At 67.6% G+C, this 16,811-nt stretch overlaps 1 protein-coding gene across 1 annotated transcript; it reads right to left on the reverse strand.

Moving 5' to 3' along the window:
- Nucleotides 1–6,437: 6,437 nt before the first annotated feature.
- LRRC3C (leucine rich repeat containing 3C) lies at nt 6,438–9,588 on the reverse strand. The gene is made up of 2 exons (XM_068919043.1): nt 9,535–9,588; nt 6,438–7,415 (listed from the first exon to the last, which is right to left on the reverse strand). The coding sequence occupies exon 2, from the start codon at nt 7,334–7,336 to the stop codon at nt 6,554–6,556; it is 783 nt and encodes a 260-aa protein (XP_068775144.1). The 5' UTR covers nt 7,337–7,415; nt 9,535–9,588; the 3' UTR covers nt 6,438–6,553.
- Between the last annotated feature and the right edge of the window lie 7,223 nt (nt 9,589–16,811).

Consider the following 16,811-nt stretch of genomic DNA (forward strand, 5'->3'; position numbering starts at 1 on the left):
AAAACATTAAGGAGCTATAAACAGTTCAGGGAAAGGTGGGAGATAGTTGTAGTGGAATTATGTGCCATCATGAAATATAATTATTTTTGAATCATAACGATTAAAGACTTCCAACTGGCAAGAGTAACTTCTAGCAGATATTAATATGTAACATATTAGTTATACTTCCCTTTGTTTTTGCCCGTTTTTGACAAACAAAAACAATTACTCTGTGTCTGGAATCTTGCAATCTGCACTATGCAAAGCTGGACGGATGCTAGGACCGATAAAACCTTGGTACCCGTCCACGCAGGGCTTTCTGTATTGCCGCCGCCAGTGGGAGCTCTGCTAACGATCACCTCACAGGACAGGGGAAAGTGAAATCTTAGGTTCTTGAGCAGGTCTCCAAAACGTAGGTTTAGTAAAAAATCCTACGGTCCAGCAGTCAGAAAAATTACAGAGCCTGCCTTTACGGCTTTCTTGTCTGCCGCTTCCAGCGGAGAAGCGGGTATGTCACGGGGAGGGACGGAGGGGAGAGCAAAGGGAGAAGGCAAGGCTGCCGAGCTGTCCCCATCTGTTCGCTTCCGCATCTTTTTCTTCATCTGCGTTAAATACTTAGGGCATAATTCTGCTGGCCCCAGGTGCTGTGCTCATACGAGCAGATTATCCTCTTACATCAGTTTTAAACTCCCAACAAGTTTACTAGATCAGTTACAAATAAAGAAACAAACTGCCAAAGCACTGGGAAGTTTTCTCCGCAGAACAGACCACCCCAAACTTCAGAAGCAGATCAGAGGTGGTATTTGCGATGCTTGACTATTTTGCTCGTTAAAAGTAAGTCTGTCCTGGTACTGCTTTATTACTTGCAAGAACCTCACAGGTGATACTGGCATCTACTAATTCCCACGCTACGCAGAGAACTGTCTCGGGCAAGCCTGTTGGAGCAGCTGGCCTGCAGCAGTCTGAGACCGCAGCGGGGTTACCAGAGCACCGGCTCCCAAAACTTGGGTTTTTTAACCTTTGCAAGCTGTTCTCTTGCTCTGAGTTGTTGCCTACTTAGTGACACTCTTTCGGAAGGACGCAAGGCAACCCTTTCCCTCTCCTGTCTCTTGAAGCTCAGCTGGCCGGGGCCCTTCCTTGTGCAAAACCCTGTGTCATACCCACCACCGTCCTGGTGGGAGCGATTCTGCGCCCCACCGCCTGTGCGTGCACACGCGGAGCGACGAGCTCTGCGCCCCCTCCCCTCGCACAGGGCAATCCCTTGCTTTTTGCACTGGGATGTCAATGCAGTACTAAGTCAAGCAAAACGGAGTACCTCTACTAAATAACCGCAACTTCTTATGGCATCTAGATATTCCTTGGTGGGTATTCATCCAAAAGTCAACCCGATTCAACCCGGCTTAACTTATCTAGTTTGACAGGAACACAGCAGGAGATGGTATGGGCACAGACCACGCTCCAAGCTTTTCATATTCATTACTTATTAAATACTGATGAATAAAATGTACTGTAACAAGAGCATTTAAACTGCCTGTAGGCTGATTATCTTAGCTGCCAACTGGACATTTTTGTGCACCAATCAGGCTTATACAGATTAAACAGAAGGGCATTCTGCATCGCTCCATGTATTTCTTGGCCTATTTCACAACAGAATAACTCGCAGAGGAACGCCACACGCAGAAATTAGATGGGGAGGGGGAAGAAAAAAAAAAGCATACTAAAGGTAACAGCTAATGAGTCACAAATGGACACTGATCTGCTTCGCCCTCCTCTCTTCCCTCCCCTTCTAAAAAGGTGAAGTTACAGCTAGCTCCTTTAGCACCTCAAGTTTTCCAATGGACCTTAAAAAGAAACGGAAAAACAGGTCGAACGTTTCCACGCGTTGCCCCAACGCTGGCAGCATTACGTTGCAGAGGAACGCGTGCCGTGAACCCTACCTGGACTGGTGCGAAAAACCGGCCTGAAACGGCTCTGCTCCCTCCTCTCCCGCGCGTAAGCTCTCTCCACCCAGCCCGAGCCCCGCTCTTCCGCTGCCTGCCGTCCCCCAAGACGCGGCTGCATCTCTTATCCACGACGCACCCTCACTCCAAGCTCGCTCCCTTTCCAAGCTGCTGGACCGCTGTCGGGTTGCACAAGCCACGATAAGCAGCTCGCGGGTCCCCGGCCTCGCTGCCGCCGCGGTCTGCCCCCGAGGGCCAGGCTCCAGCCCCGCTGCTTCTCGAGGAGGGTCGCGAGAGCCGCAAGGCAGCGATGGGCTCCCACGAACAACGCATTCGAAACTTAAATCTCCCTGCCCCTTCTTCTGCTCGCGCTCTCACGCGGGCTGCTACCAGCAGCACGTGAGCACTTCTAAACACGTAGGAACGACGTACATAACTAACGGGCATAACTGGAAGCCGCAGCCCGTTGCTTTAACGTCAGAGCTGCGTTTCCCCGGCCCGGGACGCAGCGGGCGTTACAGCACCCGCTGCCGCGGAGCCAGCGGGCCGCGCCGGCATCGCCGCCTCCGGCCGCAGCGTTTCCGCCGAGCCGCGAGCCGGCCGTTCCTCCAAACTCAAGCCATCTGCAGCCGGGGCGGAACAGGTCACGCGGTTCCCCGAGGCAGCGGAGTTACAGGCTGCAGCTTGCAGCTCCCTCCTGCACGCCAGGAAGCACCGCCGCTTTCCCCAGCCCGGAGCAAACGGGCTCTGCGGGACGGAGGGCGGCGGGAGCAGGGCAACTCATCACACCTGGTCTCGAGCCGGCTGCCAGGAGGGGCTGAGCAGCCCCGTTAGTGACGGGGGCGACCGAAGAAACACCTGGTGCAACCGGGGCTGGGTCATGCCCTGGGTGTTTCCGAAGGACCCAGCCCAATTTGGGGTCCCCGGCACCCTGCAGAGCAGCTTTTTGCAGGCCAAGAGCTGCAGGTGCCACTTCCGTTCCTTCTGGCGGGGTCCGCGTAACCCCGAGCACTGCCCGCGCCGGCGCTCAGGCCCTTCGGGGCGTCCCGAGATGCAGCTTTGGGCCGTGGAGACCGTGAACGTTAGGGACGACGCAATCCCGCGCGCCGCTGCGCGTCCTGCCGCGGGCGCGAGGGGAACGGCCGGGCTGCGACACCTCCAAAGCGGGTTATTTGTTGTGCAGGGTGCAAGCCCGCGGCTGGGGAGCCCGCTCCGGGACGGCAGCCGCCCTCAATTCCTCGGAGGGACCGAGCGTTTGTGTAGAAAATTAACCACATCCTCAAGTGCTCTGCTGAACTGGAACCAAAACCGGGGGAAAAAAGGAAAAAGAAAAAGAGCCCGTGCTACTTTCTGGCATCTAAATCGCAGCCTGGACGGAGGCCGCGGGCAGGACGGCGGGCGTCGGCGCAAGGAAGAGAAAGCTTTACAAATCCCCCTCCGCATTGCCTGCCACTTTTATTAATGGGCACAATCTCTCCTTTTAAAAAAAAAAAAAAAACAAAAAACAAAAAAGACAGTGAAAGGGCTCTGCTTGGCCCGGCGCGGCTCCGCTCCTCGGCCCGAGCCCCTGCCGCGCGGCTCGTGGCTCGAAGCCGCTCGGACTTCCTGGCGGCTGAAGCTGCGTTTCCCCCTGCAGAATTGCAGCGGCCGCGTTTTACCGACGACTCCGCTCGCGCAACCGGCAGCATGAATGAGTCCTTTGCAGGCAGTGAATAAGTATGATTCATTACTGGCAGCGATGCCACCGTAAACGGATTTTTTGGTGGTGAAAATAAATAAATAAGCCCGCATAACTGAAGGACTGTTGATGAAGTGTAGACCAGCTTTAATCACAGTGTAATTGCTGCCATCAGTTCTAATTACTTATAAATATTTTTATAATTGTGGAAATTAAACAATTAGACATCCTTCCTTCCCTCTTCTAAATCTAATCATTTAAAAGTCCAGGATACGGTCTGGGGCCAAGAACGCTGAACGTATTTCATTGAAGAAAGGAAGAACTGCTGTACCTTTTCCCTAAAACGCACGCGCATCCGTGCAAAATCAGCCACTGACGCCCCCCGCCGCGCAGGGACGGGGCCGGCGGCCGCTGCTACCGCGAGCCCATCGCCCCGGCCTGGCGCCTCGGCGCCGCAGCTTTTCCTTATTTCTTTCGGGCGGGAAGCGCTCGCTTTGGTCCCGTCGCCGGGCCGGGGTCGGCGCCGGCCGGGCGGTTCGGCTGGGCGCAGCCTCGAGCGCCCGGAAACGCCCCGCGCCAAGCGAGCCCGAGCCCCCGGCCGCCTCCTGCTGCTCATCGGTGCCAGCCCGGGAGCTCCCGTCTCGGCAACGCCTTGGGCCGGATGGCGGGAGATGGGGGGGCCGCTGGTGCTGGCCCCGCTGCTCCCCTGCCCAAGCGGCGAAAAGCTCCCCCCCTCCCGGTGCGGAGCCCCCCCAAAAAGGCTGCGTCGCCCCAGCGGACGCCTCCCCAGCGCGGGTCGGACCCTGCAGCACCCGCCAGGCGCCGGTGGGGGGGACCGGACCGAGCAGCCCCCCACCCATCCCGGCTGCTCCCTGCGCCGCGGAGCCCCCGGGACGTCCCGGCGCCGGCCGCGGCCGGGGGCGCCAGCAGGAGAGCAGGCGCCGCGCCAGCCCCCCGGGTGCCGCTGGCGGAAACCGAGCCGCGGCCTGTTCATTAATTCAAGGCGAAGGTTGGGTTACCGGCGGGAGCGAGGTGTCCCGTTGCTCGCGGCGCTGGCTGGGTCGGGAGCGGGGCACCGGGGCGGGTGGCCGTAGCCCCCCCGGCGAGAGCCTCCGGGAGCGACGCCAGGCACCAGGCGGACGCCAAAGTAGAAGCCAACTTTATTGTTGTATAAAGTAAGAACGTAAAAGGTCCCTTAAACAAAACGCAGATTGGGTCAGATGGTCGCAGGCGTCCCTCCGCTCGCCGCCGGTGCCGGGGGGGGGAGAGCCGCGGCACGGCGGGGCCGGGGGGCACCCGCTCTGCAGCCAGAAAGTAGGCACTTGTGGGAGGGCGCGAGCCGCCGGCCCCGCCGCCCCCCTCCCGGGCGCCGCGAAGGGACGGCGGAAATTACTAGAGAGGGGCCCGAGGCCTGCGCCCGCGTGTCGCCGGGCTCCGCGCCGCCTCCGGCACCGACCCGCCGCGCGGCCGGCCCCGGCTCGGAGGGCGTTCCAGCAGCTTTGGTTGATGCTCTTGGTGAATTAAGGCAATTTAGCTTCAGGTGGTTTTAAAAACCAGCCGGAACGGCTGTGTCTGGGGCTCGGCTGCAGGAGCCGGGGCTGCTTTGGCTTCGCGCCCACCCTCCCGCCGGCGGCTGCGCGGCCCAGGGCGAGGCGGACGCCCGGGCAGGGAGACCCCGGCGCCCGGCGGCTCAGGCCCCTCTCTAGCCCCCGCACGTGGAAACCAGGAACCTGCAGCCCAATACTGGAAATTGCACCAAGGGACACGGGGAGGGAGGAGCGGGGAGGGGGGGGGGTTTGGGGCGAGGGGAGGGTCAGGCTGCTGCCAGCGGCACGGGCGGTGGGCAAGGACGGGAGAGCGGGCGTCTCGGTGGCTCCCGTCACAGTGACCGGTCGGCCGGCTTGTGAGCCCTCGAGCAAAGAGCTGAGACCTTTCGCCCGGTGGCAATTCAGCGCCGGCCGCTGAGCAGCGTCCCCAGGGCCGTGCCAGGCTCCGGCCCCCGCGGAGCCAGCCGCGGCGGGGGGCTGCCGGGCTGCAGGCGCTGAGCCGGGCGGCCCCGGGGAGCGCCGAGGGGGACCCGGCGCCCCGGCACCGGTGCCGTGCCGCAGGGCTCAGCACCGGCAGGAGCCCGTCTCCCCGTTTGCTTCTTGCAGGGACGCAGCGCCCAGCTGGGGCAAGGTCCGGAGTTCGCCTACGAGCCGCCCCAGCTCCGCGCGGTCGCGACCCGACGGCCCCGCGCTCCGGCTGGCCCGGGGGCGGAGGGGAAGGGACAGCGAGGGCCAACGTGGGACAACGTCACCCAGCGCAAGAGCGGCGAAGCTCTCCCTGCAGCTCCGCAGCCGGGCAGGCCCGGGGCGCAGCCGGACGCGCTTCCTGCCCTTCCCGACCGGCGCGTCTCCATTTTCCTCCAGTCCCGCCGGGATGCTGGTTGCAGCTGGGACGCGTGATGCTCCAGGGCCTCGCTCCCGCACCGCTCGCCCCCGCCGCTGCCCGGGCAGGAGGGCCGGCGCCGAGCCCAGCCTGCCGCCCAGCCAGGCACGCAGCCAAAACCCGTTAATGCCCCAAGGGATTTCTGCCAAAGAAATAAAAGAGTTCAAAATGAAGTGTGAATGTCCAGGAAGGGGTGAGCGGGAGCGCTCGGGGCCCCGCTCTGGGTCCCTCCGGTCCTTTGCGGTTGGAAGCGAGCAGGCAGAGGCCCCGGTGGCTCTCGGGTGTGCTCGTCCACACCTAACCGCTCCCCATCGCAGCCGCTTCGTCGGGTCCAGGCCCTCGCGCTCCCGCTTGCTCCCAGCAGCCGCGGCTCCCGCGGCCGGATGTCGTTTCCCCGCGGAACGAAACCGCTATTATTACTGTGCGATGGCAACGGTGAATAACAGCCTCTACAGCCATGGGGAGCCCGCGGAGCAGCCGGGCCGCGGGCTCTCTGGGTACCCGTGTCCGCCGGGAGGCCGGCTCCTCACACCACGGTGCTGATGGTGGACGACTCCTCCGACCTCCGCTGCTTGCTGGGCAAGGACTTGAGATACTCCAGGTGCCGCCGGGCGTCCTCCTGGTTCTGCCGCACGTAGTAGACCAGGTAGGAGATCACCATGGCGAACCAGCCGAACATGGTGACCAGCATCGCGATGTCCGTGGTCTTTTTGTACACGTTGCAGAAGTCCGTGTCCGCGATCACTTGCAGGAAGGATTTGCCCACGTGCTCCTCCTGCGCGGAGGAGTCGCACACGATGCCGCCCGACGACCCGGCCGCCAGATCCACCGTCCGGATCAGCTCCTGCAGCCGGCAGTCACACAGCCAAGGGTTGTTGGAGAGGTTGACCTTGGCCTTCAGGTTGCTAAAGGCATCCTTGCTGACTGACACCAGCTTGTTGGAAGACAAGTCCAGAGAGTGCAAGTGATCCGCCAGGCCCCGGAAAGCCCCGCTCTCGACGCTGGCGATGGCGTTGTGAGACAGGTCCAGCTCCAGCAAGAGCGGCAGGTCCCGAAAGGCGTCGCGGGGCAGGAAGGGGATTCGGTTGGAGTCCAGGTAGAGCTTGTTGGTGTCATTGGGTATGTCTTGAGGGACCTCGGTCAGCCGAGCGTTGCTGCACCGGAAGGTCTTGAAGCCCTCCTCTTCCGAAGGGTAGCAGCCCTTTGGGAAGGCGGCGGCCGAGCGGAGGCAGGAGGCCACGAGCAGGAAGCTCGGAAGCAGCAGCCACATGGGAGCGGAGCGGAGCAGGAACCGGTCTGCCAGCGGCATGGTGCCGGCGTCTGCATAACCAGGCGGCCGCCTGCCCGTCAGCTGTGGTCCTCGGCGGTGCTGGCCGCGCTCGGTGCATCTGAGACGGAGACAGCAAGGGGACAGCGTCAGACCAGAGGCGCCGAGGAGCGGTGCTCGAACGCGGGGCAAACCGGCCGCCCTCAGGCCGCCGCTGCACCCCGCGCCGTCCGCCCGCGCCCCGGCGGCGGGCCCGTCCCCCTCCTGCCGTCAGCGGCCAAGCTCCCGGCTTCCCGCGCAGCAGGATTAGACCCCAGGAGGCCGAGCGGAGGCAGAGCTCCTGCGTGCGGACAGCTGGGCTGTAACAAACGGACGCGGCTCCGGCAGAGCCAGAGGCGGGGGTGAGATCCCCACCTCGCCAAGGTCACTGGGAGTTTGCTCGCTCGCTCGAAGGAGGCCAGCACATCCTGCAGCGGCGGCCTCGGGGACGCAGCGGCAGGGAAGCCCTGCTTCCAGGCAAACCGAGCCCCCGGGGGACGCGATGGGAAAAACAGGCGGGCAGAAGCAGAGCAGGTTCCCCGAGCGGTGCGGGACGTGCCTGGGGCTGTGGGGCCTGGGCAGCAGGCGAGCCGCACGTCCAGGCTGCTCGTCTCTGCTCACCAGCTCCAGTTTCCAACCAGTGCCCTGGGAAGACGCAGACACGTGCCAATATTTTTCTGCGGGGTGTCTGCTTTTGACTGTGGAGTGGCACAGGCGGATGTCTGGGCTCTGCTGTCCCCTGCCCCTGCAGGGTCCCGCTCCAGCCCACACCACCTCGTAACCATGGTCTCCATCCAGCCCTTTATTCCGGAGGGGAAAAACGTCACCAGGAAAGAAACAAAAACAGAAAAAGGAAATTCACTTGAGCTGAGCTTTTAATAAGTTCCCAGGGTGGTGGTAGCAGATAAGGGCCCCGTCTGAGACGTTACCCTGCTTTCCCAGCCGCGGCTCCTGCCACATCAAGGGGCCCGGGACCATCTCCGGCACGACCACGGTGGCAGAGCAATCTAAGCAGGATGCAGAAACTCTCCCCGGGCATCCCACGATTAAAGAAACGGGAATAAAAGGGGCACCCCCAGGGCACCTGGTTAAAACAGAGCTCCGCGAGACGCCCTGCGGCCGGGCTGTGCCCACCCGGGGCACAGGGCAAGTGTCCCTGCAGCCCACAAACGCCCCGCTCCCCGGAGGGCGACGGCCAGGAGCACCCTGCCGGGGGCAAACAGGCTCGCGGGCGCCCAGCCGGGCCTCGGCCAGCCTTACGGCCGCCAACCGCACCGGGCTGCCCGGCAAGGGGGCAGACGCAGCCACCCAAAGGTGGCCGTGGTAGAGCAGCCTGGACCTCAGCGCCCGGCTCGCTGCCTGCAGATGCCCTGCCGCGTTTGGCACGGTGGCTGCAGCCCCCGGGGGAGCACAGCTACTCCCTTCTCCAGCCCGAGCGCGCCGAGCGCCCCGGGGTCGGGCCAGCAGCGCTGGGGAGGTGGGGGGCGACCTCCGCGCACCTCGCTCCCGCCGCCGCTGAACGGCGACCGGGGCTCGGAGCCGCCACGGGGCACCCCGACACCCCGGCTCTGCAGCCTTTTTGCCCCAGGCTCCCGCTCTGCTGTGGCGGGCGCAGCGGGCCCTGCGCCCAGCGTGGCCGCGGCCCCCGGCCCCACGCCGCCGGGGCACCAGCCCCCCCCAGGTCTGCCCGCAGCGACCCAGGGCGAAGGCTGCGCCCTGGCACCGGCCCTCGCGCTGCCACGCGGTGCGAGCGCGGACCCCGGCACCACTGCAAGCGGCCAAGGCTGAGCCAGGCCCCGGGGGCCCAGGAAAGGGGGGTGCCCCGTCCGCAGGACCCGGGGGGGCTGGGGGAACCCTGCCGTGGGGGGGGGGGCTGCAGCTCTCAGAGGCCCCGAGATGGGGCGGTCACCGGCCCCGGCCCCACCGGGTGCACGCCGCGGAGAGGACGGGGGTGACGGGCCCCACGCAGCCCCCGTGCCAGGACGCCGGGGTCCCTGGGTCTCGGGCTAGGAGGGAGCGAGGGGGGGGCCGCCCGCAGCCGGGATGCCCGGGCTTCCCCCCGGCTCGGCGCGGCGCCGGGGGCGAGGGAAGCCCCGGTAATTCCCCGGGACCCCCCCTCCCCGCCTGCCTCCCGCCTTGCCCGGGGAGGGGACCGGAGCCGGGACGGCGGGGGCGGGGGGGGGGTCCCGGTGCGGACTCACCTGCCGTGCGCAGCCCCGCGGCGGCGGAGCGGCCGCGCCCCGCGCAGCGCGGCGGGCCCGGAGCCGGCGGCGGCGGCGGCGGCGGCGGCGGGGCCGGTGGGCGGGATCCGCCGCCCGGGCCTCCCCGGGGCTCCCCGCCCCCGGCCCGCCCCGCCGGGGGGGCTGTACAGCGCCGAGCACCCCCCCCCGCCTCCCGCCGCATCCGCGTCCTTCCCGGCCGTCCCCCCCCCCGGGACAGCCCCCCCCCCCGGGGAGCCTGCGGGGGGCGGCGAGGGGGGGGGGGCAGAGGCCGCCGGAGCTACGGGCTTGGCGCAGCCCCGGGCACCGCCGCGATGCTCCCAACCCCCTGCCCGGGGCTCACGTCCCGCCGGGGAACGGCCTCCACCGGCCCTCGCAGGGTGCACGGCGCTGCACGGCCCCCGGGCTCCTTCCCCGGGGCCGCGGCTGTCCGTGCGGCCCGGCGGGCGCCGGAGCCCTCGCTCCTGCCGGGGCCGGGGCCGCCCCCCCGGGGCTCCTACCGGCCACCGGTATCGGTTACTCGCGGGAAAGCCGAGCCGCGGAGGGCAGCAAGGCGGCCCAGAGCCTCGCCAGGGCCCGGGGAGGGGGGACGGACAGACCCCATGCCGCGGTCGTGTCCCCCCCCCCTCCCCTCCGCCCCCAACCCGGCTGCAGCGGGGCCGGCGCAGCACCGGCTCCCCGGGGCGCCCGGTGCCCGGTCCAGCCCGAGGCGGAGGAGGCACCTCGGCGGGCTCGGGGGGGGGGGGGGCGGGGGGCGGCGAGTGCAGCCCAGAGCATCCCGTTGCGCCCGGGATGCAGGATTTGCCCAGGTACCCCGGGGGCTGCCTGGGGGGGGGGTCTCCAGCCCCCGCCTCCCCCCCCACCCCGGCCCCGGGACACCGGCAGGTCCCAGCTCAGGACCATGGAGAGCGGCCGCCGTTACCGGGCCGGGCCGGGCCCGCGGCCCCGGTGCCCCCGGGCTGGCCGGGACCCGCGGCGCAGGCCGAGAGGCCACCCGGTGCCCGGCCAGGCCCTGCCTGCCGCTGCTCGCTGCCTGGAGGCGGCCGGCCGGGGGGGCTCGCCCCGTCCGTCCCCACCGGACACGGGCCCCGGCGGGCGACGGCCGTGCCCTCGCTGTGCCCCTGCGAGGGCATTCGCAGCCCCCCGCTCCCCGTAACCCGCCTCTCCTTGGCGGTACGGCCCAGCCTCGCGCGTTTCTGTTCCCCCGTGGCGCAAAGAGCATAAACCGTTTAGGAGGCGCCTGGCCTGCGTCTCGCATCAATTAGGAGAACAAAACCTGACGGCAGAGAGGCGCAGCCAGGCCTGGCGCCGCGCTGGGGAGAGGGGCTGGGGCACAGGGGGGCCCTGGGGGGGCTGAGCTGCCGTGACGCTGCCCTGGGAGGCCCCGTCTCCTCCCGGGTGCACGAGCAGGCTCAGGGCTTTGGGCTTCTCCTGCGGGTGCAGCACCCATCCCTCCGCCCCGCAGCCCCAGCCCTCCCCACCGGCCAGGGCACCGTCCCAGCCCAACGCAGCGGGAACTGCTCAAAAAGCAGCCTCTGGGCTACATGGGCACGAGGGACCCTGCTCTGCCAGGCACCCACTGACTCCCCCACAGCACCCCGCCAGGCAGGTAGGAGCCTCCTCCAGGGGCGATTTCCCTGGGGACGCCCCGGACTCTCACGCACCTCCGGCTGGGGCCAGGCAGCGAGGCCGAGTCGAGGGCAGCGCGGGGCGCACGGTGCCGCAGGAGCTCAGCCCGTCGCCGGCTCAGTGCACCGGGGCCGGCAGCGCTGCGCCATGCGGCCAGCGAGGGTCTGCGCACGCAGAGGGACCGGTCCGGATTTCCTCCCATCCCTGCCTGGAGGGCCGGCGTTGGAGAGAGGCCTGGGGCTGCCAGGCGCTGACAGCGTCAGCTCTCCGGGTCGTCCAACCGCTCTGTCCGGAGCCGAGCGGAGCCCGAGGTCGGGTCTGGGCAGGGTGCCGCTCAGGCGGGTGCTCTGGGACAAGCCCCGAGCGTCCGCGACATGCCGGCAGCTGGGGAGCAGCAGTTTGCTCTTGGCCACCCTCGCTCAGGATTGTCACTGGCAGGACGTGCACTGGGTTTGCCGTGTCCGCAGCCCAGAAGCGACGTTCGACCATGGGGCCGCCCAGGAGCTCCGAGGCTGGAGGTCTCCATGTAACGTACGCCCATCCGTCCTCCCCGGGCTGGAGAAGGGAGCAGCCCGAGCGCCGGTCGGAGGTCCCAGCGCTGCCGGGGAGCACGCCAGGGCGCTGCTCCGCGCAGCGGGAAACGGTGCGAGCGCTGGGGCAGCGCAGGCTCCTCCGGAGACGGCACGGCCTCCAGCAGCGCCGCCGGGACTTGGGGGCGTCGAGGAGCTGAGGCAGCCGGGCGGGTGGCTGCTCGTGGGCACTTGCAGTTTCGGCGAGTCCCGGGGAGCTCGGTCTGCTCGTGTTGAGACCCAGAGGCAGCAGAGTCAGGGCCCTCGGGCAGCCGGCACAGGGCCTTTGGGCAGCCAGCACTCACGAGGGTCCCGGGGTGGGGGGCACCCAGCCCCCCCCAGTGCCGGGCAGCCACAGCACCCGCCAGCCTGCCTACCTGGAGCCTGCAGTGCAGCACGACCCCGCGCCGGGAGCCTCCAGCTGCAAGCGCAGCAGGGCTGGCTAAAAATAGCCAGCATCAGCTCCTCGCTGCCACCGCCGGGCTAAATATAGCCCGGTATTGACCCAGCAGCAGGACGGACAGCCCGGGAGAGCAGGGGGGAGCACGGCCATCTGACATGGAGCGGGGCCGAGGGCGAGCGAGGCCCGGCAAACCACGCGGGACCGGCCCCGCGGAGAGCGGGCCGGCGGCGGAAACGGCAGCCACAGGCCTGGGCCTACGGATCAGGAGGGGGCGGGATCCCCCCCGGGGAACCCCCCCTGCCCCGGACACCTGCGTGGGTGAACCCAGGCTGGAGAGCCCAGGGAGCCGGGCCCCCCACCGCGCTCACGCACTGGCAGCGAGAGAGGCTGCCTGCTGCATCACTGAAAGGGATTAATATTTATGGAGGTTTAAAAATAGCCGTCGCATTGAGCTTCCCCCTCACGTGCAGAGTCAGCGGGGTGCAGGGAAGCTGCTAAATTAGATGTCACCGTGCAGAGGGATCTGCTCAGTCAGGCAGGAGCAGGGATAAAAATAGACCGTGCCGTGCGTGCGTGTCTCTCCTGCAAAGCAGGGCCAGCTCCCGCGGGATCCCCCGCCTCCGCTCACCGGCATCCCCGCGCCTCGCCCCGCCGGCCCCAGCTCCCGCGGGATCCCTCGCCTCCGCTCACCGGCATCCCCGCGCCTCGCCCCGCCGGCCCCAGCTCCCGCGGGATCCCCCGCCTCCGCTCACCGGCATCCCCGCGCCTCGCCCCGCCGGCCCCAGCTCCCGCGGGATCTCCCGCCTCCGCTCACCGGCATCCCCGCGCCTCGCCCCGCCGGCCCCAGCTCCCGCGGGATCCCCCGCCTCCGCTCACCGGCATCCCCGCGCCTCGCCCCGCCGGCCCCAGCTCCCGCGGGATCCCTCGCCTCCGCTCACCGGCATCCCCGCGCCTCGCCCCGCCGGCCCCAGCTCCCGCGGGATCCCCCGCCTCCGCTCACCGGCATCCCCGCGCCTCGCCCCGCCGGCCCCAGCTCCCGCGGGATCCCTCGCCTCCGCTCACCGGCATCCCCGCGCCTCGCCCCGCCGGCCCCAGCTCCCGCGGGATCCCTCACCTCCGCTCACCGGCATCCCCGCGCCTCGCCCCGCCGGCCCCAGCTCCCGCGGGATCCCTCGCCTCCGCTCACCGGCATCCCCGCGCCTCGCCCCGCCGGCCCCAGCTCCCGCGGGATCCCTCGCCTCCGCTCACCGGCATCCCCGCGCCTCGCCCCGCCGGCCCCAGCTCCCGCGGGATCCCTCACCTCCGCTCACCGGCATCCCCGCGCCTCGCCCCGCCGGCCCCAGCTCCCGCGGGATCCCTCGCCTCCGCTCACCGGCATCCCCGCGCCTCGCCCCGCCGGCCCCAGCTCCCGCGGGATCCCTCGCCTCCGCTCACCGGCATCCCCGCGCCTCGCCCCGCCGGCCCCAGCTCCCGCGGGATCCCTCGCCTCCGCTCACCGGCATCCCCGCGCCTCGCCCCGCCGGCCCCAGCTCCCGCGGGATCCCTCGCCTCCGCTCACCGGCATCCCCGCGCCTCGCCCCGCCGGCCCCAGCTCCCGCGGGATCCCTCGCCTCCGCTCACCGGCATCCCCGCGCCTCGCCCCGCCGGCCCCAGCTCCCGCGGGATCCCCCGCCTCCGCTCACCGGCATCCCCGCGCCTCGCCCCGCCGGCCCCAGCTCCCACGGGATCCCTCGCCTCCGCTCACCGGCATCCCCGCGCCTCGCCCCGCCGGCCCCAGCTCCCGCGGGATCCCTCGCCTCCGCTCACCGGCATCCCCGCGCCTCACCCCGCCGGCCCCAGCTCCCGCGGGATCCCTCGCCTCCGCTCACCGGCATCCCCGCGCCTCGCCCCGCCGGCCCCAGCTCCCGCGGGATCCCCCGCCTCCGCTCACCGGCATCCCCGCGCCTCGCCCCGCCGGCCCCAGCTCCCGCGGGATCCCTCGCCTCCGCTCACCGGCATCCCCGCGCCTCGCCCCGCCGGCCCCAGCTCCCGCGGGATCCCTCACCTCCGCTCACCGGCATCCCCGCGCCTCGCCCCGCCGGCCCCAGCTCCCGCGGGATCCCTCGCCTCCGCTCACCGGCATCCCCGCGCCTCACCCCGCCGGCCCCAGCTCCCGCGGGATCCCTCGCCTCCGCTCACCGGCATCCCCGCGCCTCGCCCCGCCGGCCCCAGCTCCCGCGGGATCCCCCGCCTCCGCTCACCGGCATCCCCGCGCCTCGCCCCGCCGGCCCCAGCTCCCGCGGGATCCCTCGCCTCCGCTCACCGGCATCCTCGCGTCTCGCCCCGCCGGCCCCAGCTCCCACGGGATCCCTCGCCCCACCGGCCCCGGAGAGGGCGGGCAGGGATTGGGCTCTCCTGTCCCGCCGGAGGTCTCAGCCTGGCAGCTGGACCGGCAGTGCTGTAGCGGTGCATGTGCCTGCTCCGCCCCAGCGTGCCCGGCCTCTGCCAAGGCCCTCCACGAGCAGCTGCCAGGGGGAGATCTCTGGCTCCGGGAATCAACGCCGGTGCCCTGCCAGCAGCGCGATGCCAGTGTGTGACAAGCGGGCAGCCCCAACCCTGGCAGCCGGCAGGGTCTCAGCGCCCCAGCCGTGCCCAGCCGGCGCACAACCACCTGCAGGCAAAAGCGAGAGCGTCCAGCTCAGGCCTGGAGCCTGCTCTGCGGCTGGTGCCAACCAGCACCGCGGCACCGAATCCAGATGGGACCATGTGGGGCCAGGGCTGGCCTGCAGGGCCTCCTCCTGGCTTGATCCTGAGCGGAGCAGGAGGGCAGCCCTTCCCCAAGCCTCCTGCAAGACTGGGCACGTGCTAAGGACCCCTGGGGGCTCCCCTTCTCCAGCAGCGCCCTTCTCGAGCCACCGCCTCCCCCGCGAGGGCGGTCCTGCCCCAGAGCTCCCAAGGGGACATGGGCGCACAGGCACCCATCCCTGGGAAGAGCACAGGAAAACCTTGATTAGCTCGGTGCAAAGCAGCACTGGAAACCCACCCAGGCCAACACGAAACTCCAGAGCGGCTTTGCAGAGCGGCCTGGGAGGGAACCGCTAGAGCTGTGAGGGGAGCTCTTGAGCGATACTGGCAGAGCTGCACGGGCAACGTGTGCGTGGAGAGGGCAGTTCAGGGGTGCAATATGAGAGGTCACAGGGCATCGGAGCCCGAGCTCCGCACAGAGGGCTGACGTCTCCTTGCCAGGGCTCAGCTTTGGGACCCCCACGGGAGCCGGCAGCAGAGCAGCTCCCGGCCGGGTGGTTTCCAGCACAAAGCTGCTTCCCCGTTCAGCGACAGCGCTGCACCCTCTGCCGCTCCTCGGAGGAAGAGCTCGTTGCTGCCGGCGCACACAAAGCCCTGCACAGATGGCTGTGCACACCGAGGGGCCGTGACAGCACCATGCTATTAGCTTTGATCATCGTGCAAACAAAGACAGGGCCAGATGGTCTCCCCCAACACACAACCGGAGGAATCCAGAGCTCCCAGCCCCTGACCTTGGCCCCGGCGCCCCAGCGGTGCGCACCGCCTGCTTGCACATACTACTTACATGTGTGCTGCTGCGTGGCTGTGGCTTTCCACAAGGAAGAGCTCCAGTGGTCGCAGGGGAAGGGAGCGACCCTCCCTGAGCCGGGTGCAAGTGCCTCGTTGGATCTGAGCCTCACTGTGCGCAGAGCTGGGAGTGGGGTACTTACTGCCACCAAATGCGTCCCCAGAGCGTTTCACTGGGGCTGTTCCTCTACAGCCTCCCCTGCCTCATGGATCTCTGAGGGGCCAGTTTGGACGCTGTTGCCAGAGGAGCCACCAGCCAAGTGGCCTCCAACATACAGCGGAGGGGCAGAGAAACTTCCGTTCAAGACCCCAAGACCCCCTGCTCCTAGAAGGGTTTCTTTTGAGACACCATTTCAGACCCCTGCTCCTGGAAGGGTTTCCTTCGAGACCCCATTTCAGACCCCTGCTCCTGGAAGGGTTTCCTTCGAGACCCCATTTCAGACCCCTGCTCCTGGAAGGGTTTCCTTCGAGACCCCATTTCAGACCCCTGCTCCTGGAAGGGTTTCCTTCGAGACCCCATTTCAGACCCCTGCTCCTAGAAGGGTTTCCTTCGAGACCCCAAATCAGACCCCTGCTCCTAGAAGGGTTTCCTTTGAGACCCCATTTCAGACCCCTGCTCCTAGAAGGGTTTCCTTCGAGACCCCAAATCAGACCCCTGCTCCTAGAAGGGTTTCCTTCGAGACCCCATTTCAGACCCCTGCTCCTAGAAGGGTTTCCTTCGAGACCCCATTTCAGACCCCTGCTCCTAGAAGGGTTTCCTTCGAGACCCCAAATCAGACCCCTGCTCCTAGAAGGGTTTCTTTCAAGACCCCATTTCAGACCCCTGCTCCTAGAAGGGTTTCCTTCGAGACCCCATTTCAGACCCCTGCTCCTGGAAGGGTTTCCTTCGAGACCCCATTTCAGACCCCTGCTCCTAGAAGGGTTTCTTTAGAGACACCATTTCAGACCCCTGCTCCTAGAAGGGTTTCTTTCAAGACCCCATTTCAGACCCCTGCTCCTAGAAGGGTTTCCTTCGAGACCCCATTTCAGACCCCTGCTCCTGGAAGGGTTTCCTTCGAGACCCCATTTCAGACCCCTGCTCCTAGAAG

The sequence above is a fragment of the Struthio camelus genome, chromosome 25 (assembly GCF_040807025.1).
Source record: "Struthio camelus isolate bStrCam1 chromosome 25, bStrCam1.hap1, whole genome shotgun sequence".
Taxonomy (NCBI): Eukaryota; Metazoa; Chordata; class Aves; order Struthioniformes; family Struthionidae; genus Struthio; species Struthio camelus.